Source organism: Chiloscyllium plagiosum, unplaced genomic scaffold (assembly GCF_037043375.1).
Source record: "Chiloscyllium plagiosum isolate Xiang-an unplaced genomic scaffold, Cpla_swu_hap1 HiC_scaffold_17, whole genome shotgun sequence".
Lineage (NCBI taxonomy): Eukaryota > Metazoa > Chordata > Chondrichthyes > Orectolobiformes > Hemiscylliidae > Chiloscyllium > Chiloscyllium plagiosum.
The window spans coordinates 70437140-70461291 of record NW_028270155.1 but is presented as its reverse complement, the minus strand read 5'-3'; the positions used below and the strand labels follow the sequence as shown (position 1 = coordinate 70461291).

General features: G+C 45.2%; 1 protein-coding gene across 1 annotated transcript in view; it reads left to right on the top strand.

Moving 5' to 3' along the window:
- The window catches only part of e2f4 (E2F transcription factor 4), a 28667-nt gene extending 13218 nt beyond the window's left edge, over nucleotides 1-15449 (top strand). Inside the window, exons 8-10 of the mRNA XM_087996062.1 lie at nucleotides 2662-2709; nucleotides 6535-6579; nucleotides 6892-15449. Coding sequence (XP_087852188.1) covers nucleotides 2662-2709; nucleotides 6535-6579; nucleotides 6892-7007 — 209 coding nt within the window. The 3' untranslated portion in view covers nucleotides 7008-15449. The remainder of the gene's footprint in view (nucleotides 1-2661; nucleotides 2710-6534; nucleotides 6580-6891) is intronic.
- Nucleotides 15450-24152: the final 8703 nt, after the last annotated feature.

Genomic DNA, 24152 nt, shown 5'->3' with positions numbered 1-24152 from the left:
AACATTGCCACACATCAGGAAGGGGGAGAGTTATCTGGACGCTGTGTTTCAGGAGGCAGTCAGTCCCCTTAGATTAACTACCTCAAGTTGAGTCAGTGGTTAGGCACAGGAGGGTGTGACTATGAGAGAGGCAGGTCGGGGGATCCCAGAGATAGTGCTGAAGGAGCCTCTGCCCTTGAGCTCGTCTTACGGGGTTTGAAATCCTTACTCCCTGTGTGGGGGGGTTGACGGTAGAGGATGTGCAAACTGACCGTTGCACATTTGTACAGTGAACCATTCAAGAGCGGTCGGAAATGGAAATGTAATTGTATAGTACAGTCAGGGGAATAGACCCTGTTCTCTGTGGCCAAGATCGAGAGTCCTGAAGGCTGTTTCCCTGCCTGGTACCCAGGTTCAGGATATCTCATCTTGGTTATAGAGGAATTTGGGGAATGGGAGGGGAAAGATTCAGTTGTTGTGGTCCATGTAGATGCCAGCAAAATGGACGAAAAGAGGCAAGAGGTTTTGCTTAGGGCTAAATCTAAAAAGCAGATCCAAAAAGGTGGTACGTTCTGGATTAGTACATCAGCTGCAAGCAAATTGGCGTGGGGTCAACATGATTAAAGAGGTAAACACATGGCTTAAAGATAGGGAGAAACAAGTTTGGATTCATGGCACCAGTACTGGGGAAAGAGGGAGCTGTTCTGATGGAATATGCTCTACCTGAATCAGGCCAGCACCAGAGTCCTGGCCAATCTCACAACGAGGGCTGTGGGTAAGGCTTTGAACTAAATTGTTGAGGGGTGCTGGGAGGCAGTTTTAGTTGCATGGAAAGTTATGGAAAAAGTGAAAATGGGGTAGGGCTCAGCACAGGTTATTAAAGTTTCCAGAACAAGCAATAGGACAGAGAGTATGGAAAAGGTCAGGAATCTAACTAACTTCAGGCAGGGGCGAACAATGACTGGGCTCCCCTTCTCAATACACGGACTCTGGGTGTTGTGCTTAAATGCACAAAATATATATGAAACAAGGTAAATGAGCTTGTAGCATGGATTGAAGTTGGTGGATATGATGTGTGTATCACAGACACCGCTGCAAGGGGATCAGGGCTAGGAACTAAGTATCCAAGGATTATGGCCTGCTGAAAGAACAGGCAGATGGGCAGAGGGGGTGGCGTTACCTTATTAGTAAATGAAATTAAATTGTCAGCAAGCAGTGATGTAGAGTCAGAAGGCCTCGAATCCTCTTGGCTCAATTTGAGGAACAGCAAAGGGACGAAGTCCCTGACAGAGGTTGGGCACAGGCCTCCTAGTCAGGATGTGGGGCAGAAAGTAAATCAGGAGATAGAAAAGGCATATAAGTAAAAGGCCATGACATTAATCCTGGGGGGGGGGGGCCTCAGTATGCAGGTGGACTGGGGAAATTAGTTTGGTAACGGATTCAAGAAAAAAAATTTGTGCAATGTCTGCAAGATGGCTTTTGTTTGGAGCAGACTGGGGCAGAGCCCATGAGGGGACAGGCAGTTCTGGATTTGGTGATGTGTAATGAAGGCAGGCTTGTCTAACCATACCAGGATTGTACTGCAGGACATTGATCAAACTGTTTGGACAAAATGGGGCTTTTGGTTTTTAGCTGAGGTATTGGTTTTGCTTTCCTTCTAGGGCCCTGACGTGCCTCCTGCAGTTCACTGGTATCACTGTCCCCTCCTTGTTTGCCCCACCAGTCACCACGCCTAGTTCAACAGTCAGTGTCCTTTCTGCTGCCTCTCCTCTGTTAGTTTGGGTCTTAATGCACCATCGTGCTGAGAGTTTGGGAATTAGGGATGTGCACAGGGATCTGGGCATCCTTGTCCATAAGTCACTGGAAGCCTATGTACAAATGCAGCAATCCATTTGGAAGGCAAATGAGATGCTGGCCTTAATGGCAAGAGGATTTGAATACATGAGTCAGGAAGTCTTGCTGTAATCCTTTCAAACACACACGTTGAATCTTGTATGCAGTCTTGATCTCTTTTATGTGCAGGTTAGAGGCATTTACTGGATTGCTGAATTTCTGAGTTGCCTTGACCAGAACCATGTCAAGTTTCTGCTGACCTGTTCTGACTTGCTCCAAATCCAGATGTTCCTGCCCACTCCTCATCTTGCAGGGCATTGGAGAAACAATGACTTTAGGCTCATGCACTGAATCCTGTTCTGAATAGTGTCCCTACCAGGAGGCAGAAGTGGTGGCTGGCTGTGGAAGAAACTTCAAAATGTTAAAATCCACTGTTTTTTTTTGGGTGATGAATGCTTTCTATCCTTTTCCCCCTTCCACTTGGGGAATTCCCTCCCTACTCTCACCCCCTTCCCTCATCTGGCCACCTCTGCTCTCCTGGCCCAACCTGTCTTTATTTGTGTCAAGATTAGAGTGGTGCTGGAAATGCCCAGCAGGTCAGGCAGCATCCCTTCATCGGGAAGGACTCCGGCCTGAAACTCCGGTTTTCCTGCTCCTCGGTTGCTGCCTAACCTGCTGGGCATTTCCGGCACCGCTCTAATCCTGACTCTAATCTGCCGCATCTGAAGTCCTCACTTTTGCCTGTCCTGACTTGTGCCTCCCTCCCCCCCCCCCCCCCCCCCCCCCCCCTCCCCACAGCCTCATTGGGTCCAGGTGCCCTAACACACTGTTCTGCTTTCTTGTTCACAGACTTGGAATTTCCGAAAGAGTTGACAGAGATGTTTGACCCCATTAAAGGTAGGCGTGACTGGATGAGCTTTCACTCTGACTGGGGGACGGTGACCTGTGCCTCCAACCTGTTCCATGTTCATCTTACGTGATTCTGAGCCCATGAGCTGTGGTCACTGGTCACTCTTGTGCTCTTCTGAAGGGAATTATCCCGGGCCGAAACACTGCTCCTGAGTACAACGGGCCGGCTTGTTTTCTGTTCACTCTGATATAATTATTGGTGCAGTAGTTTGCTACATTTGCTCCCGGGGCTGAGACTGATTGATGGCTCTGTCCTCACCATAGTCGATCGATGTTCTGACTGAGCACCGTCACTCTGTGTTTGTTCTGCTCTGTGTTGCCCATGTGTAAGGTCCCTTGTGTTTCACCTCCATGTCTTCTCCTAGTCTGAGCTCCTAATTTCAGTGAGTTGTCGCCCTCTGCTGCTGAGTTGCACAAATACAGCTTGACCAACCTACCCATACTCGTGGCTCTGATCAGTGAGGAGACGTGGTGGAGGCCTTTTGTGATCATCAGTTCTGAATATCAGCCCCACCATCTCCCTTCTCCTGAGCAGTCTGACCTAACTTCAGCCAGGGCTCCCTGCTGTGTCACAATATACCCAAGCCACTGATCTGAGTTCACCCTGTTCAGACCTGACCTGGCACTCTCCACCTCTTGACACGCAACCTGTGCCTGGTTCTGCACTGAATTCTACCCCATTCAGTGTTGCCATTTTAACGTGAGGCATCTGAATGTGGCTGGAAGAATTGTGTTCAGTGACAAGGAAGAGAGAGAGTCAAAAAGTTGTACAACGTGTAAACAGACCCTTTGGTGCAACTCATCCATACTGACCAGAAATCCTAAATTAATCTACTCCCAGTGGCCCCCATCCCTCTAAACCCTTCCTATTCCTGTCCCCATCCATACAACATTTTTAAATGGTGTAATTGTATCAGCTTCCACCATTTCCTCTGGCAGCACATTCCATACACGCACCACTGTCTGTGTGAAAAAGTAGGCCCATTAGGTCCCTTTTAAATCTTTCCCCTCTCACTCTAAACCTCTAGTTTTGGACTCCCCTACTGTGGGAAAAGACCTTGGCTGCTCACCCTCCCTGTGCCCCTCATGATTTTATAAACCTCTATAAGGTCAGCCCTCCGCCTCCGATGAGCCAGAGAAAACAGCCCCAGGTAATCCAAGATGGAGGATGGGAAAAATTTGTGATGTGAAAGCTGCTCCTTTTTTGAGGTATTTTCAGTATTGGAGCTGATCTCCTCAAATGTTTGGAGCAGTAATTACTGCTTTATAAGCTGGTGCATTATTTTGGAACACTTTTTTTGCAATAATGTGACCGGCCACGATGTGATAGGGTGAGACCAAATCAATATTGGGCCCAGTCAACACGTTACCTTACTCCAGTTGAAGTATCCCCTAAACATGGAGAGTGGAAGTATTGTCTCTGCTGGGACCAGTTCACCCTTGGTGTACCAAGCCATGTTAAAACTTGGTGTGCTGGGACTCCCCAGTGTTGAGATACAGGAATTAATACCAGAACACATCTGGTTCTGTGTGGATTTTGTTGTTTGATCCTTCAGCATCCTTTTGTTTGTGGTTGCCAGGTTACTTTGCTTGAGAGATCTTGCTGTGCATGCAGTGGTTCTCACGTTTCCAAAATCAAAGCAGCCCCCACTATGTTCCCAAAGTCCTTTCATCAGCTTTTGTGTGGTGGGAGGTCCTGAGGTGCTATATAAATGCAAAGTCTTTCACTACCCTGGTGACTTAATGACTGTGGGACATAAAATGCCAAATTGCTGTTTCGGGAAGCCTTCCAAGAAGCCATGCTCACTAATTTTAAAAACCCAAATGTTTGTTTATTGTCAAGACTTTTAATCTTACTCCACTACTTTCAATGGATTGGACCAATGACCTCGTCAGTTGTATCTGTATCTCCTTCCATTGGCTATTTACCAAATGACCTGAAGTAAAATAATCCATTTCCGAGGCAGTGGGGGTGAGACACTATAGGACATTATCTGGTTTAAAATTGGACAGTGTGGGGTTTTTTAAGGTTCACCACACAATTAGGGAACTTTGTGGCACATCCTTAGCTTACAGGTGTAGTCAGTTAAGTGGATCCCATGTTGTGGTTGAGTGTAGTGATGTATTCTCAGATATAGACTGGGGAAAAAGCAAAGTCAAGCCTCCACATCACTGTGACCCTCCAGTCTCAAACCAGCCACTCCCACCGCCTCTTAACTGAAGACAGACCAGGTTTGGATCATTTGTGACCTGGGGTCATTACAATCAGATTCAGTCTCTGCCCTTGCCACCCGCAAGGAGTAAGGAGAGAGGGTCCTTCATCAAGCATGTCGGAGCTGCTGTGAGCTGGGGTGAAAACTCACCAGGCAAGCTAGTCCCACCCCCAGCCAGACGATCTCTTACTGTTTGTCCACCTGTTGTTTTCGACGAAGACTCATCTCCAACAGTTCTGTTTCGCCTAGTAGTTTTTCTTCCTCCATCTGACTTGTCTTTGCATGCACTGGCTTCGTCAAGTCTAACCTGGAAAGTCCCCACTGCTAAACTGGGGCTGAGTTTGCTCATGTGTGTGTTTGTCAGTTTTTCTGTCTTGTCTGCATCAATGTGCTGTTGTTCAGTCTCTGGAACTCCATTTCCAGTTGGACCCACTCCCTACCGCGAGGGAGGCCTGCTTTCAGCACTGGCTGTCTTCGGTTTCCCCCAGAGCTCCCTCAGGTTTTCCTGGTTCCTTCAACCTTCTGAGGTGTGCAGTGTTACAGCAAGGAACGGTAACTTTGCTTTACAGCTACTGAACAACTTTTGGTGTGTGATCACTGTTATAACAGAGGAAATGTGAAACCCAATTTGTGCAAAGCAAACTCCCAGAAACAGCCGTGTGATAATGTCAATGATCAGGTGTTCTGTTTTAGTGAGTTGCGGGATGGATACTTGGCTAGAGAGTCGTGGAAGGTTCCCTGCTCCTCCTGCGAATCTTCTGTCTCCACATCAGGACAGGCAGCGACCCACGTTTTAATGTCCCATCTGCGAGTGCAATGTTCTGTTGCTACTGCAAAGCAGTGTACATCTTGAACATGTGCATGTGTTTCTGGAGTAGAACTTGCAACACCTTGTTCCGCAGTGAGAGTGCTATCCAATGAGGCAGGGCTGGCACTCCAGGGTATGGTGATGTATAGTGACAGCTGTCCGTATCATTCCCAAGATGCTTTGCAGCAACTCACCAAGGGTCATTCGGACAAGGGGCTGCATTTGTGTGGGAGCATCACAATCTGCAAGTTGCCCTTCATACCACACACTGTCCTGACTTGGCTCTAGATAGTCATTCCTTCACTGTTGTTGGGTCAACACCCTGGATCTCCTCTACAATACTGGGCACCCCTGCACCCTCAAGATCTGCAGCAGTTCAAGAAGGCAGCTCATCACCTTGTTAAGGATGCTTAGGAGTGAGCAATTGATGCTGATCCAGCTAGCAACATCCATATTGTGTGAGATGATTTTGTTTAAAATGTCATGGTAAATGACTAATGACCAGAATGGACTCCAAGAAAGAATAGTGCCCTTTATAATTGGAAGCTTCATTATAAAGTAGCCGAGGGGAGGAACATAAGTGCCTGGGGAGTGTGGCTATAGCTTTGTTGATTATATTTGGAAATGATTGGGCATTTATGATTCCCACTGTAGCAGATTGAGGGATTGGCTGGGAGTGGGGAGGTGGTCTGGAGACCAGATAGAGCTGCTTCGGTGCTCGCTGGCACAAATGTATCACATTACTTGGTCACCTTGCAACACCGTGGCAGATTCCTTGTTTCTGTTTTGCAGAATGTATGGATTCCGACCTCATAGACGAGCTGATGTCTTCAGAAGGTGAGCATTTCAAACATGGGAACCCCAAGAAGTGGGGGAAGGGTAGGGTGGAGAGATTCTTCTCTGGTGTCTGAGCTCTAAGAGATGGCTGGATTGGACCATTTCAGAGGAATGGGAGCCCTTTCAGGGACGTACAGTTCATTTGGCTTTGGAGGGGGTGGGGGGTTTCCCTGTGACCACTGAGAGGCAGCTGGGCAGACCTGTCTACGTGATTCCTCCTTCCTGCATCATTGCCAGCCAGGCCTCACGTTGAGTGCCTCCTGTTGTGTGCTCCGTTGTTTAACTGTGTCACCTGTCCTGTCTCCCTTACAGTGTTTGCTCCTCTGCTGAGGCTGTCTCCGCCACCAGGAGACCACGACTATTACTTCAACCTCGACGACAGCGAAGGCGTCTGTGATCTATTTGATGTGCCAATACTTAACCTTTGACCTATCAACAAACTTTGCAGTCGGTCAGCTGTGTATTGAACTTTTAAAAAAACATTTTTTTTTAACAAAAAAAAACTTTTTTTTAAAAAACAGACGTCTTTTGCAAATTCTAAGTCAGTCTCCCTGGAGTGAGATGAACTTTTGACGTAACTGCATCTGAATATGGTGAAGAAATAATGGGAGAGGCAAAGGTTGTCAACAGATGGATGGTTTCCAAATTGCTATTGGTTTTCTTTCCTTTTTTTTAAAATTGTCTCCACGTCCTCAGATATTTTGATTGTTCCTTTAGTGGCCAAGCAGACGTCTGGCTCTAACTCTATCATTGATCTCGTTGTGTGGTACCCCTGGAGGTGGTGCCTGGGAATCACATTGGTCTTCCAGATACCTGGATTGGAGTCAGCTGCTCTGGATTGACACTTCATGTGAAAAGCCATCTTCTCATGCTTTTTGGTGCCAAGCCTGCCTTCTGTTTATCGTCGAGACATTTTTCCCTTCCCCCATCTGCTTTCAATGGATCGTGCCACTGGCCTCTTCAGTACTAGCCCTATCTCCTTCCACTAACTGTTCAACGTACGACCTCACCAGATCGAATAGTCTCTTCCGTGGCAGGTGGGCATTATAAACCTTGGTCAGTTTAGAAGTTGAGATGAGGATGTTTTGTTTTTGTGCTTAATTTTATTTTTAATCCAACACTTGTTCTCGATCAGGTTACTTTAAAAGCTGATTTCCTCCTCAATATCCACCTTTGTAATCTTCCACAACTGCGGGTGTGTTGCCTCTTTTTAATGTCGGTTTGGACACTGTTTCCAGTCTGATTCCCACTGTTCTACTCATCCAATGTATGCAATCCTGCTCATCCAGGCTAAATGGATTATAAGATTGGTGCAAATGGACAAGAACGCTGTCAAACCTCACCCAGTGGATGGCCCGAATGGCTTTCTTCTGTGCTGGGATCATTTGGTGACTTCTTTGTCGCTTTTTAAGAATTGACCTTCCATTGAAAGGGATTGGAAAGCCTATTTGGGTAGTTCCAAAGTTGGTGATTCCAAAGGGTGGTTCTTGAAATGTCATCGCCACTGAAGAGTTGACGTGCAAATTGCTTTTCTCATGGTGTATTGCAAAGAACGGTCACTCTCGAGTGACCTTGTCAGCTTGGATGTGAACCTGTGGCACTATTTTAAGTATTTTTAACTCCCCCCATTCCCCGACCTGTTTCTCCCATTTTCTTGACTCCTTGAGGAGCTCCCCTCATGGACCACTGTCAGGCTGCTGATGTTGCCCATGAGAAGCACAATCAGTTGTACAGTCAAAAGTCACACTGCCACCAGTTGTCATGACAATCTGCTTTCCCTAGTTGATGTCTTCCAATTTGTTCATGGGTGAAGATGGTGCTGAGGCTGTTTCCTGGTGATTGTCACTGTGGTGACCTTGGCATTGTTTATAGAGCAAGTAAAGTCAGAATGGCTCACCTTAAGCGAAACATACTTGTGCCTGACATTGCACATACACATCGTGCTAAAATTCAAACTCCATTCCTTTGTTAAACATAATATGGATCTTAAATGGCTCAGCCACTTGGCCTGACTCGAGGTGGATTCCGTTAACTCCTGGGGGGATTTGAAGACAAGTTGGGGGTGGGATAGTGATTGAGAGTTTTACTGGGGCTTGCCTCACGCTGGGGCTCAGGGAAGTCTGGATGCTTAGAACCCCTGGGTGTCACTGTTTTACAATGCGTCTCACTACAAAGGTAGCACACTAACAAGAGAGGGCCTAGCATCCTCATTGCTTCATATCTAGAGGAGAAGAGTGAGCTGATGGAATTGGGGAACTCATTGAGTTGTTTCACTTCCTGTTGGTATCTAGCCTGACAGCACTGTTGTCATGTTCAGTCTACGTGGTGCCCCGGTTCTAGATGATTTTCTATCTCTGCATGCCTTTCCCTCCTCTATGCCCGAGATGAGAGTTCAGTGAAACGTTGATCACGCTGCAAAACAATGTTTTTTTTTCTGTCCGTCCATGAGATGTGAATGTCAGTGGCTGGGCCAGCATTTCTTGCCTATCCCTAGTTGCTCTGTTTGAAGGGGGGAATGGTGAGCAGCTGTCTTGCACCGCTGCATCTGGTGTAGAGACAACCACAATGCTGTTGGGAAAGGTGGGCCAGGAGTTTGACCCAGTGACATTGAAGGAATGACGATACGTTTCCAAGTCAGGATGATTTATGGCTTGATGGGAACTGAGAGTTGTGGTGTTCCCATGTATTATCTGCTGCTCTCCTAAGTAGTAGAGGTTGTGAGTTTGAACTGTGTTGTGTAAGGAGCCTTGTTACAGTGCATCTTGACTGTGCACGCTGCTGCTAGGTGGGTCAGTCGTGGAAGGAGTGAATGTTTCAATTGAATGCTTTGCTTATGTTGCACTAAGAAGTTAAAGTGTTGCCTTAAAGGGAAACAAACAGTCAGAAACTGGAGGTAATTGTGGGTGGAATCCAGTTTGTGTCGGAGATGCGTGCAGTGGTATATCTGACAGGGAGGAACTGAGAGTAGTTCATGGGCTCGCTCACTCTACGACCAGCCGAACTAGAGCTGACGTTTCAGACCAGGGACCCACTGTTTAAGGTGAAGGAGAATGTCCTTTATTTCATAACTTGTAGCTGTGAGATCAGGTGATTCTGGTTTGAATGTTCCCACACATCAGACTAGCCTTATATAGTACAGAACTATCTTCCTGTGCTGTGCTGGGTCCATTGTTTGAACTCCACCCCTACACATGACCACACTCTCTTCCTGTCAAGTTTTACCGAATTGCCCCTTGTATTTCCTGACACAGACCACAGTGAGCACTAATAGTCTTCCAGGAGAGCTGTCTTTATTCGCTGACCTACTGCTGACCTTTGGTGAGTTCCTGGGCAATGTCTCGTGGCTCACTCAGGGACTAGTCACGTCTCTTAGCGTGCAGTGTTCACAACTGAGATTTGTTGTGGTTTCACAGGGGCCAACTTCTTATGCTCTCAGTTCAGTTACCCTCATTATTTATAGAACCATGCAGTACTGAAGAGGCTCTCTGGCCAATTGAGACTGTACCGCTAAAAGTACATGAGTACCTACACTAGTCCCACTGGCCTGCATTAGGCCCATAGCCTTGAGTGTTATGACATTTCAAGTGCTCATCCAAGTACTCATCTGCTTTACTCTCTCAGGCAACGCATTCCAGACCCCCACCACCTTCTGGGTGAAAAACCTTTTCCTCAAATCCTGTCAGACTTCCTGCCTTTCACTTTAAGGTTATGCCCCCTAGCTATTGACCTTTGAGTAAGGTGAACAGCTGTTCCTGCCTCCACCTTCTCTGCTCCAAAGAAAGCAACCTGAGCTTATTCAGCCTCTCTCCTTTGCTGAAGTGCTCCATTCCAGGCAGCATCGTGGTGAATCTCCTCTGGACCTGCTCCGTTCATAGCGATCGCCTTGTTTACCCAGATGTGGCATTAAAGAGATTCATTGAGATGTTTGACTGAGAGAGTTGGTGTCTCTGAAGGATGGCCCAATCTGGACCGATCACTCCAGATTGCTTGTGTTCTCTCTCTCGTTTGCGCACATCTTTCTTGTCTCTCCCTGTTCTCTCTCATTTGTATGTATCAGTGTCTTTTTCTCTCTCCTTCACTTGTCCTGTTACTAGCCATCAAGGTATAGCTTCTTCAGTGAAGCCCTTTGGTTTTATGTTTTTCTTCAAGGTAAGCACAATGTGTTCCTATGTAACGTTTCCCATTCCTGTGTTATCAACACATTCATGCGCTTAGCTGGTGCTATATCTACCGGCTAGAATGTTGCACAGATACAATACTGATGGGAACCGCCACTCTGGCTTGACAGTTCACCTCAGATGTTCCCCTCCAACTCACTTTCCTTTTTTCAGAAGGAGGCTATTTATGCGCAGGTGCCTTTGCAAGCTCTGTGAAAGATCTATGAAATTAGTCCCGATGCTCTTTAGCTCTTCAATTGTTTCCCCATGTTTATCCACTTCCCTTTTGAGTGTCCATTTAATCTACTTTGACCATCCTTTTGGGCAGTACATTGCAGTTGATAACAATTTGCGTTAGAAGAGAGATTAGAAATTTCACCTCTTGCCAATTAGCTTGGGTCTCAGACCTTGGCTTACCAACGTTGTTTTATGTAGGTATCTATTGTATCGAAGTCTCTCGTGATTGTAATGCTTTGTTGAAACCTCCATTGACTTTGTCTACTCTGCAAGCTGGTACTGTTTCCACACAATGAGGTGTCTCATCTCTGCTACCATTCTCGTAAAGTGTTTCTGCGCCCTCTCCGAGGCGTTGACATACTTCCTGAAGGGTTCTGCCCAGATTTTTTGTTTTATTCATCAACTGTGTGTATCACTGGCTAGGCCAGCATTGGTAGCTCAGCCCTCATTGCTCGCAAGAAGATGGTGCTGAGCTGTCGTCTTAAACTGCTGCAGGCCTTGGGTTGTAGAGAAACCACAGTAGTTAGGAAGGAGTTTCAGGACTTTGATCCAGTGACAGTGAAGGAATGGCGATAGAGTTCCCAAATCGGGGTGCTGAGTGGCTTGGGAGAGCACTTGCTGGTGGTGGTGTTTCCATATATCTGCTGCCCTTGCCCTTCAAGGCAAAAGCAATTATTGATTTGGAAAGTGCTGTCTAAGGAGCCTCGGTGAGTTCTGCAATGCATCTTGTAGAGGGTACACACTCTGCATCGGTGTGGGAGGGAGTGAATGTTGAAATTGATGGATAGGGTGCCAAAACAAGCAGGCTGCTCTGACATGGATGCTGTCAAGCTTCTAGAGTGTTGGTGGAAGTGCACTCATCCAGGCAATGGGGAATATACCACCATATTCCCATTGTGGATTGTGGACAGACTTTGGGGAGACAATAGGTGAGTTTCTACTCAACCTCTGACCTGTGCTTAGAGCTGCAGTGGTAATGTGGCTAGTCCAATTCACTTTCTAGTCAAAGGTAATCCCCAGCATTTGGTAAGGACTGTTCTGGTGATAGAAATGCCACTGAATGTGAAGGGGTGATGATTAGATTCTCTCTTGTTGGACATTGGTTATTGCCTGGTACTTGTGTGAGAGGAATGTTAGCTGCCAAAAATCAGTTGTCCAGGTCCAGTTGTCCTGGATGTTGTCCAGGTCTTATCACATGTGAACATGGGCTGCTTCATTTGGACACAGGCTTCTTCAGTCTCTCAGAAGTTAGGAATAGTACTGATTATCTTTCACTGACGATAACACAACCATACTTCCTGCAGTTATGGCTGGAAGATCATCAAAGCAGCTGAAAGCAGTTGGGCCTGTTTTGAGGAGCTCCTGCAGAGATGTTGTGGAGCTCAGAGGATTGATTTCCAACAACCACAACCATCTTCCTTTATGCTCGGTATGACTCCAACCAAAAGCGAGTCCCATTGACTTCAGTTTCATTTGGTCTCCTTGATGCCACAAGTGCATTGCAGTCAATGGAAGTGGCACTCACTGCATCTCAGGATTTCCGCACTTTTCATCTATGTTTGGTGCGAGACTCTGTAATGAGGTCAAGAGCTACTGGGGACATGGTGAAACTCAAATTGAGGGACAGCAGATTATTTCTTTCCACGTTGCAGTTGATAGTGTTCCATCGTTTTGCTGATGATTGAGCGTAGAGTTGTAGGAAGGCAATTGACAGGATTTATCCCTGACTCTGGACACAGGACATATTCACATGTTATCCAATGTTGTCAGGTTGATGTCAGTGTTATAACTGAACTGGAACAGCTTGTTTAGAGGAGCACAGGACTTCAGTTCTGTGATTGGAATATTGTCAGGGCCCACAGTCCATGGTATCCAACGTCTTCAGCTGCTGTTTGAAGATATGAAGATATCACATTGGACGCTGTGCTCCAATTTGAAGCCTGAGGCAAAGCAACTTTTTGTAAAAGCTTTATAGTACCTCCTTTTGCTTGATTTGGATATCCTTTGTCCCCCTCCCCTTTCATGAATCTTCAACACTTCCATTTGAGCTCCTGATCAGATTAAACTCTCCTTGGAGCTAATGTCCACCCAAGACACGAACACTACCTTGATGTGGAGAGACTCCCTCGCATACTTGGGGGGAGAGATTAATCTCTCTTTCCTCCTTGTCACAACTTGATGCATTTTCTTCTTCTGTCCTCCTTGCTGCGGCCTTCTCCTGTTCCAGTTCAAACTTTCTCAATATCAGAGCAGCATACTGTTCTGTGTAAGAAATCCTTTAGCTGTTCACTGTCTTCACCTACCTCTTCTCTTGCAGTCTTTTTGAATTTCACTGCTTTCCTGCTCATGGGGGCTTGGACCCTCCTTTCGTATCTAAATTGTCGAGGTACTGCAGTCAAATTTGTGTTTCCTAGCACACAGGAGGGCCATTAAATCAAAAACCCCAATTAAACCATTTTGGTTTCAGGTAACAGGAGGAATTGGGTAAAATATGCCTTGACGATTCCTGAGAGGTTTAGAGGCTCCCCACTAAACATGCAGAGCGAAAGGCTCCAACCGTCTGTACACATTGCTCATCGATCGCCGGCTCACTGCTGTCGGATCTTTCTAGTTTCCAACACCAGCATTGGCCTTACCTGGAGCTCTGTTGTTTTAAAACCTGACTCTCTGAAAGTATAACAGAAAAACCACACCATGGAACCTGGCTGAGGATCCTGCCTCAAATCCAAGTAGTAACCCATGATTTGTTGAAAGGAAGGCCTGTTTGTATTTTAAATTTTATTGAACCCATGAGCAATGTTCTAATGTTGGATTTGGTTGGGAGCTTGCTGAGCTGTTTTTGGGCCTCTCTCCCGTCCACCCATAATCCTTGGGCAAAAGAGAATAATGAGGTTAATGGCTTCCTCGATTTTTGTATCGGTTTTAATTTGAAGGTATTTTAAAAGGGAGTTTTTAAACATGCCCCCTACATTCTTTGTATGGACGTTTGAATTTCTGGGGCTTGACAGTTAATTGTCAAAAGAGATTTTGATTTAATAGATAGCTGAATTACACTTGAATGTAAAAGGCTTTACGTGGTGTAAAACCCAAGCTTTCCACCCTGAAAGACTACCCTAAAAGGATGAAAACTCTTAAAAATACTGAAGACAAGAGATGTATCTAAAGTGGCCCTAATTTCAGGCTTACTTTCATCTCCTGGACCCCTTAACTTGTCATAAGTCCCTTGTTCATTGTTTGAGCTAAAAGATCAGATGTGTGTGTGTGTGTCTGTGTGTGTGTGTATGTGAGAGAGAGGGAGTCTGTGTCTGTGTGAGAGTGTCTGTGTGTGTGTGTTTGTGTATATATAGAATGAGGCTAGTTACTAGGCAGTAGAGGACATTTTACTGAAAATGAGGGGGTGAAAGTATGATTGTCACCACTGGATATCGGAGTTAAGGTCCCGCAGGGTAGGAGATCCTTTGGCTTTCCACCCCTTTTCTCAATAAACAAAGTTTCAGTTTTGCCTAGTGCCAACGTCACACATTTTAAATCTACTGCCTGACTGTTTGAGTCCTTGTAAAAGCTAGTGACTCCTCCCATTTCTTTTAAGCTAAAGACAGTTGGATTGTTTTAACAGTAACAAAAGAATGCTGGGCATGTGCAGCAGCTCGGGTAGCATCTGTGGCGAGGGAAAGTCAGAGTTTGTGTTTCAGGACAGTGACTTTTCATTACTTCTGGAAAATATTTTGGCCTAAATTGTTAATTCTGTTTCTCTGTCTACAGATGCGACCAAACCTGCTGAGTATTTTCCAGCGTCTTTGATATTTTCCTTTTGGATTGTTTTATCATTTTGCTTTGTCTAGTTAGGGATTTATGGGTGGCGTTTTATGATAAGAATGTAAGATAACACTTTTTATTTGGTTCTCAAGAAGAAAAAAAATTATTTTTGTACTTTTGTGAGGGGGACATTTGAAATCAACACATGCCAGTTATTGTAGAATTTATAATATGGTCTTTCGTAAATTGATATTCATCTCAATATAGCACTTTAGAGAAATCAGATGTTTATATTGTATCATAAGACAACAGATGGTCATTCCATTGTAGACAGTAGCTTTGCAAAGGAAGAATTTATATATTATTTTTCTTCTTGTATTTTAATAGTATCTGAGTCAGTTGAGGAAAATCATTTTGAAATACTACAACTTTATTGTCACATGTTTGCATACAATGTTTCCTCAGCTTAAGAAATTGTATTGTGCTTACCTCTCTCCCCCCCCCCCCCCCCCCCACCCTTTATAATTTTTGTTTTTATGAGCTTTATTTTATTGGTTGAGCAATGTACCATGTTTGGCTGTTTTATGCCAGGTGATAAATGCATGTGTATCCTTATTAGTGCCCCTCCTTTGGCAGCTCTTCCTTGTACTGTTGTCGTGTTAACTGCAATGCATTTGGGAATTGTACAGTGTCTTAATAAAAAAAATCCTGTTTTTTGAATTAATTGCTTCCCATCAGTACATATAGCTTTTTGATCTCTGGTGATTAATAATCCCAGGGCCCAGAGCAGGAGTGGCCATTTTGTTCAGTGTGTGAATTAAGACTGACTTCCCCTGGGTTTTGAGTGAGTGGGATTTGTCCTTGCGATTGCATAGACTCTGTCCTGCCTCCAGCTAGTATTGATAGCTGCACTTTTCTGAAAAGAGGTGGATGGTGCCTGTCCCCACCTCCGAACTGTATCCTGCTGCAGACAAATTGGGTTCCTCGTAAGTGTACAGATCCCACAATGTGGCACCAAATGCTACAACATCAGGACCACCTTAAATTTCAGAAGCAGATTAGTGCGCATACAACAAACATTTCCAATGACCAATTCTTCTGCTTGTCTTCGCACTGAATTTCAGACCAACAGCCCATGCTTTCTCCTGGGCTCCGTCACTCTCACCCTATTCATCATCTTCCAGCTCTTTACTTTCAAACTGAAGCCTGTGGTTTTCAAAATAGGAATCTGGCTCTAACATGATCCTCAAGGCTTTTTTGTTAGTCAGCTATTGATGACTCTGGGTGTGTCAGATTTAGAGTCATAGAGATGTACAGCATGCCGACCAGATATCCCAACCCAATCTAGTCCCACCTGCCAGAACCTGGCCCATATCCCTCCAAACCGTTCCTTTGCATATTTTTATTCATTTACAGGATGTGTGCATCACTGCCTAGGAAGCATTTATTTCTCATCCCTAATTGCCCAGTAGTTAAGAGCCAACCACATTGCTGTGGGCCTGGAGTCACGTACAGGCCAGAACACACAAGGATGGCAGTTTCTTTCCCTAAAGGATTTTGGTGAACCAGATGAGTTTTTCCCCAACAATCGACAATGGATTCGTGATCATCATTAGACTCTTAATTGAGGATTGAACTTAAATTCCACCACCTGCCATGACGGGATGTCAAGCTGGGTCCCCAGAGCATTGTCTGGCCTCTGGATTAATGTCCCTGGGCTATCACCTCCCCCTTTTCTATTTCTCGGTTGATTGGGTGCAATCAGGTGATGCTTGGCCCATTCCCTTCACGGGGGAATAGTGGTAGGAAGGTGCCCCGACAATGCAGAAACCAACTTCACTGCCTGTATACAACCCAACTGGTTTCAGCTCAGTACAGAAACTGGAGTGGAAGGGCTGATTCATTCAGTTCAAATATATAAACCGGACTCTTGTTTGAATGAAGTGATAGTTTCTGCAGTTTGATAGAAACGTTTACATTTCCTGTGATTTGATGAACTTGTCAACCTGAAATGCCGGCTCTGATTTCTGTTTGCACGTACTGTGTGGCCTACTGATTATTTCCAAGACTTGCTCTGTCTGTTGTGTTTTGGAGCTGTTGGCTCGGGGCTAAGTATTGGCTATAGGCAGCAGCTCCCTCCCAGTGCTCGGATTCCTGTCAGCACAGTGATAAAATCAGCCGCTGGGGAGCAAGGCCTTCACATTGAGCAGGCACCTGGTCCAGGCTCTCTCAGCAATTGGCCTGTAGGCCCTGCAAATATATGGCCTTCCTGAAGCTCGGTGCGACTAAGGTATGGACTTTACCGTAAGTGAGCTGCAGGTTTACTTTGGTGAGGGACATTCCAGTCAATGGGAATTGATGCAAGCTAAGTTTCCAGTGGGGAGTCAACCTTTTGCTGTGTGCTGAGAGTGATGTATTCACCACCCGAGCAGGGATACCATTATGTAGTTCAGCACCTGATTGGTGAAATTAGCAGATGAGTTGGATCATGGGATGTTAATCTAAGTAGATGCTATGCATGAAGACTTTCGGCACAGGAGGAGGCCGTGGACTCGTTGCTGGCTTCCTAACAGCAATCTCGTCCGTCCTATTCATTCCAATCTCGTAGTCCTGGAGCTTTGGTTCCCTCGTGTCTTTTCATTTAAATCTTGGCTTGCACCACCACATTTTTTTTTGTCACATAATTATTTCCTAAAACGTCCTGGCACCTCTTGCCCAAAACCAAACACATCTGCGACCTGAACATTGGTGCCATCAGCCACTGAGAACAGCCCTTCTTTAACTACGAGATCTAAACCAGCCATGAGAGAAAGGGAGGACTGGCAACCAGAGTCGAAGAGTGTGCTGCTGGAAAAGCACAGCCAGTCAGGCAGCATCCGAGGAGCAGGAGAGTCGACGTTTTGGGCGTTAGGGCTTATGCCCACATTGTCGTCGTGTACCTCCGTCAAATCTCCCCTCAATCCCCTTTGCTCCTGACTTTGCAACATTGCAACTAAATTACCTTGTCCCTGGAGCCATTTTGGTAAATCTCTGCACTTTCTCAACAACCTTTGCATCCTTCCTAATGAGTGCTGACCAAAATTGGACACTGTGTTGCAGCTGGGCATTTGTTTGAGCTGTGTAAAGGTTCAGTATAACTTGCCTGGTTTTGTGCTTGATGCTTCTGGTTTTGAAACCCATTGGCTTTGTTAACAATTTGCAACACTTTGAAAGATCAATGCAAACGAACCATGAGCTCCTCTGTTCCTTCTCACTCTTTGGAACAAGGTCATTAATCCCTGTTGTCCCTCCCCATCCCTCCTACCTGTACGATAACATCCCAGGGCTGAGTAAAAGACAGACATTTCCAAACTGTTGGTAATCACAAAAATGGAACCCTGACTGATAGCTGTGCTGACCTGGTCCTGGGTTATTAGATGATGAGAGGGAAAATGGGAGTGAAAGTAGACCGTTTGACCCATCAGGTTCTCTCTGCCGTTCATTGAGACATGGCCGATCTTCGACATCAGCACCATTTTCTGCACTGTCCCATAGACATAGGGGCAAAAGTGGACCATTCAGCCCGTTGAGTGTGCTCTGCCATTCATTGAGATCATGGCTGATCTGATTCTGAACTCCACTTGACTCCCTTGATGATTTAAATATCTCAGCCTTGACTATATTTATTGATCCAGTGTCAAAAACCTTCTGCAGCAAAGAATTCCACAAATTCACTGCCCTCGGGGAGAAGAAATTCCTCTCCATCTTTGTCGTGAATGGGTAACCCTTTATTCTGAGGTAATGCCCTCTGGTCCTATGCTGTCCCACATCAACCTCCCCACATCTTTCCTGTTAAGCCCCCTAAGAATGCTGTGTGCTTCAGTAAGGTCACCTCATCCTTCAAACCTCCACTAAGCACAGGCCCAATCTACTCAACCTGTCCTCATTAGGCAGTCGCTCCATATCTGGTATTGATCTAGTGAACCTTGACTGGACTGCCTCCAATGCCGGTATATCCTCCTTTAGGATAAGGGATGCAAAATTGGCCGTGATTTGTATAGTTATGGCAAGTCCTCCCTAGTTTTATACTCAGCTCCCTTTAAAGTAAAGGCCAAAATTCCATTTGTCTTAGCTATTACTTAGTAGACCATTCAGCCCATTGAGTCAGCTCCACCTTCCAATAAAATTAAGTTAGATTAGATTCCCTACAGTATGGAAACAGGCCCTTCGGCCCAACAAGTCCACACCGACCCTCCGAAGAGCAACCCACCCAGACCCATTCCCCTACATTTACCCCTTCACCTAACGTTACGGACAATTTAGCATAGCTAATTCACCTCACCTGCACACCTTTGGACTGTGGGCAGAAACCGGAGCACCCGGAGGAAACCCACGCAGACACGGGGAGAATGTACAAACTCCACACAGACAGTTACCTGAGGCGGGAATTGAACCCGGGTCCCTGGTGCTGTGAGCCACCTTGCCACCCTAGATTATGTGAGGTTGTGCACCTTGGCAGGACTAGAGGAGTTGAATATTATTTAAATTGAATTTATTTATTTAAGTTGAATTTTATTTGAAATTTATTTAAGTTGAATATTATTTAAATTTGCATTTAAACTGCAGAAAGGTACAGAACAGAGGAATTTGGTGAATTTTGCACATGGTAACCCAAAGTGCTCTGTTCTGTGGAGTTGGCTCAATGCACTAACTGGTCTACTTGCATCATACGGTCAGAAACCATTTGCTTCACTAATGTTCTTTAGGCAGGTAAATCTACCATGCTTACCTGATTAGGCTCGCATGTCCTGGGGTCAAGTTCCAAGGAATGAAGGGGAACTATTTCCAGTTTTAATGAAACGAAGAACTGCGATGTTGGAGATCTGAAACCAAAGCAGAAATAGCTGAATATACTCGGTAGGTCTGGCAGCATCTGTGGAGCGAGAGACAGAGTTCGAGTCCAGTGACCCTTATTCTGAAGAAAGATCATCAGAAAAGTTTTCAGGCTCGGCTGGGGAATTGACTTTGATATCAAAACTGTAATTGGTGGCTATCTCATCCCTTTGCGTTTGTAGCATGCAGAAATCTTGTAATCTCAGTCATGAGCATAATCAATGACTAAGCCTCTTGGGGTACAGATTTCAAAGATTCACCACCTTCCTTGAAGCAATTTCTTATCATCTCAGTCCTAAATAACCTAATCCTTATTATGACATTCCACGCCTTGTGCTAGATTCTCTGAGACGAAGAAAAAGATACTTCCTGCATCTCCCCTGTCGAGCCCTGTAAGAATTTGAGGTTTCGATGCGAGTCAGTCTTCAAAACTTTTGTCTTCATCGGACAACCACAGTATTACCAGGTTCCATTGTCCTCAAGAAGAGATTTATTAGACAAAAAACATTAACTCTATTTCTCTATCCACAGAAGTTGATAAAGCTACTATGATTCATTAGCATTTTCTGTTTTTATTCCAGCAGCCCATTCTGATGAACCTCCACCGTACACTCTCCATATATATCCTCACAGTACTCCAGGTGTGGTCAGGCTAAGGTTCTGTAGAATAGAATTAAGAAATCTTTACTCCTATACTCATCTTGTTACAGTAAAGTTAAAAATCACACAACACCAGGTTATAGTCCAACAGGTTTATTTGGAAGCACTAGCTTTCGGAGCTCTGCTCCTTCATCTCCACAACCACCTGATGAAGGACACCCCGGCATCTCCAAATCATGTTACAGTAAAGGCCAACGTACAATTTGTTCTGAGGAAGAGTCACTCGATCCAAAACGTTAACTGATTTCTCTCCACAGATGCTGCCAGACCTGCTGAGCTTTCCCAGCAATTTCTGTTTTTGTATACATTGTCATAGAATCCCTACAGTGTGGAAACAGGCCGTTTAGCCCAACAAGTCCACACCGACCCTCCAAAGAGTAACCCACCCCGTCCCATTTCCCTCTGACTAATGCACTGAACACTACGGGCAATTTAGCATGGCCAATTCACCTGACCTGCACATCTTTGGGCTGCGGGAGGAAACCCACACAGACACGGGGAGAATGTGCAAACTCCACACAGTCACCCAAGGCTGGAATCAAACTCCGGTGCTTGGCGCTGTGAAGCAGCAGCACTAACTACTGAGCCACCATGCCACCCGTACAATTTGCTACATGGGGAGTGCTGCAGTGTCATAGGTGTTGATCAGATAAAGTGATAATAAGAGGGGCAAACTATGTTCCCATGGGTGAATCTAAAAGTTGCCATAGCACTATTTTTGAAAAAGAGCAGAGAGAACACTGCTCTCTTTCAAAAATAGTGCAATGGCAACTTTTAAATTCACCCATGGGAGCACAGTTTTGTCCTGGCCAATATTTATCCTACAAGCAACATCAATAAAAACTAATTAACTAGTTATTATCAAATCTCTGTACCTGGAAGCTGCTGGTGTACAAATTGGCTGAGTTTTTCCATATTACAACAGAGAATACATTTCATTAAAGTTACATTTAGATCAGATTAGATTCCCTACAGTGTGGAAACAGGCCCTTCGGCCCAACCAGTTCACACTGACCCTCCAAAGAGTAACCCTGGACAATTTAGCATAGCCAAGTCACCTGACCTGCACACCTTTGAACTGTGGGAGGAAACCAGAGCACCCGGAGAAAACCCACGCAGACACGGGGAGAATGTGCAAACTCCACACAGACAGTCCGAGGCTGGAATCAAACCTGGGACCCATTGACACAATTTCTTGTAAAATAATGATCACAAATGTGCTTTCATCATGAACTTTCTACTTAATGATGCAAGATGGTTTAGGCCACGCCTCTTGGCTCCTGGTCTCCTCAGGATGGACACTGCTCCTGAATTAGGAGAATACCCCACACTGAGCTGGGGGTGGGGGAATCTACATGGTTCAGGGGAGATGTGTATTGAACACAGCATCACTATGTGGACAAGCTGTGAATTGCACTCTCCCTGCCAACTCTCATATCCTGAAACATTCAATTTGTATCCTGAATCCCAAAAACCTACCAACTAGACAAATCCATCAACGATATCCTCACAATTAATCTTTCAAGACCTTGACCGTCTTTCAAAATGTTGACCAGTTTCAATGTTCACTGAAAACGTTTTTCACTTCCTTGCTGATTTGCTCTCACTCGCCCTACTGGTCGAAGCCTTGAGTGTTCCCAAAGTAACAGGCCGCCCCATTTGTGCAAGTTCAGACAGTGGCCATTATGGTTATATTCAACCACAAACGCATCACAATCCTGAATAATCACAACCTCACCTGAGATCTGGACACACTATCTCTCTCTCTCTGGCTGTGAACGGTACTGTTAGAAACAAACACAGACATTCCTGGAGGAACGCAACAGGTCTGGCAGCATCTGTGGAGAGAGAATCCGCGTTAACACTGCAGGTTGACGACCTTTTCATCAGAATTGGGAAAACTCAGAGGTAAAATAGGTTTCAAGTATGGGGTGGGTGGAAGGAGGTCTGTGATGATCTTTTTGTACACTTCATAATCTCTCACTGTCTAAGAAATGCTGGGCATTTGTTTCCTGTTCCAAACTCGATAACTTTACATGTTTTCCACATTATATCCCACCTGGTGTGTTCTTGCCCACTCAGTCAGTGCGTCTAAATCCCATTGAAGCCTCTTCAACTCTCCTTCCCACTTCATGTTATTGTCATCAGCAAACTTGGAGTTATTGTATTTGGTGCACATGTTCACACCAAATGATATAGATGGTGACCATTTGGGACTCGAGCACTGCCCTTTGTCTCTGGTTTGCCCCCTATTCATGAGTTGCAGTCCAGACCAATCCCATACTCTCAGTCTGCTTACTCACCTACTTTGTGGGACCTTAGTGAATACCTTTTGAGAATCCATTCGTGCGACATCTACTGGCTACCTATTTCCTATCCTAAGAATTACATTATTAAAAAGCTGCAACAGACATGTTTGACATTATTTCCCATCCTGTTGTCCATCTTATCACAGACCAAATTCTCCTCCTCTCACCCATCCCTTGCTGGAAATCTACTTCAACCCTGGTTTTTTTCCCAATTCTGATGAAAGATCGTCGACCTCTGATGTCAACTCGGTGTTGAACCCACTGCACCAATCAAAAGCAGAGTGGGGTAATTCTCTGTGGAGCAGCGAGCCCTTTCCTGATGAAGGGCTTTTTCCCGAATATCGATTTTCCTGCTCCTTGGATGCTGCCTGACCTGCTGTGCTTTTCCAGCACCACTCTAATCTTGACTGTAATCTCCAGCATCTGCAGTCCTCACGTTCGCCTAATTCTCTGTGGTGTCCTTGTCTGCATTTATCCCTCAAGCAGCCAGCTCCTAACAAATAACCTGGCCCTTCTGTCACAAAGCTAGTCCCTTTTCTTCCTAAAAGCTGTTCCTTGGCTCAAGGGGACTCTGTCCTTGATTTTGTTCAGAGGGGTAATAAACCAGGCTGAGCTTCAATCAGTCTGGCTTGGTACAGAGATGAAAAGGATTTTGAGAGGCCTACTGTTTATATCTATACAGATAAGACTTCAGGCCAAAGAGGTCATGTTTTAGAAGTGACCTATATATAGAAAGGGGAGTAGTCAGCTTTCTAGCTGAGCTGTTTAGTTCAGTCTTGAATTGGGAAGTTCAACAGGGAGCTGTGTGGAAACTCTCTCTCTTTTCTGCCCCTCAACTTCAACCTGTAAGCGTGTGTACCATTTATACTGGGTTTTAAAGGGAGTTTGCTTATTGGGATTGTTATGTATATTCGGAACAGCGCAATTAAGTCTAGTTGCATAGACTGAGTTCTGTAGGGGTTCTTCGTGTTTCACTGTGTAGTTTTGTGAATTAACTTTTGTCTGTTTTAAAATCTAGTAGTCAACTTAGCTAGCTTACTCCGGGCAATTTTCGCTGTACACTTACCGAAACAGATTGCAAAGTTATGGTCTGAGCTGCCTGCTTGAGGATGTTTTGAGTGGTCTGGTTTAGTCCACAACACCTCCCATGCTGATGTTTACTGTGTTTTTCATTTAAAGATTGATTACAGTTCAAGCATAATTCTCTGGCTTGGACACCCCTTGGGGCATGACGTATGAAAAATGCTAGAATACAGGTCTGGCTTTCTGTACAAATTAACAGATAAATCAATCCATTATGTTAGCAGGAGATAGATGTATGGACTATGGATGTGGGGAACCTGGCTGATGCTCTGCGGATGTTAGCTCAAACCTGACAGTGGCAGCTGGGCTAATTTCAATTCAAACATATCTGGACTATTAATTTAGTCTCGATAACGGTGACCGTGACAACCATCAATTGTCATATAAACTCACAGTGATTCAGTAGTAGTCTTTAGGGGAGGGAATTTGCCACCCTTACATGCCATTCAGAGCAAGGGATAGGCACTGAACGCTGATCCCCATGTTCCTGTGTGAGGAG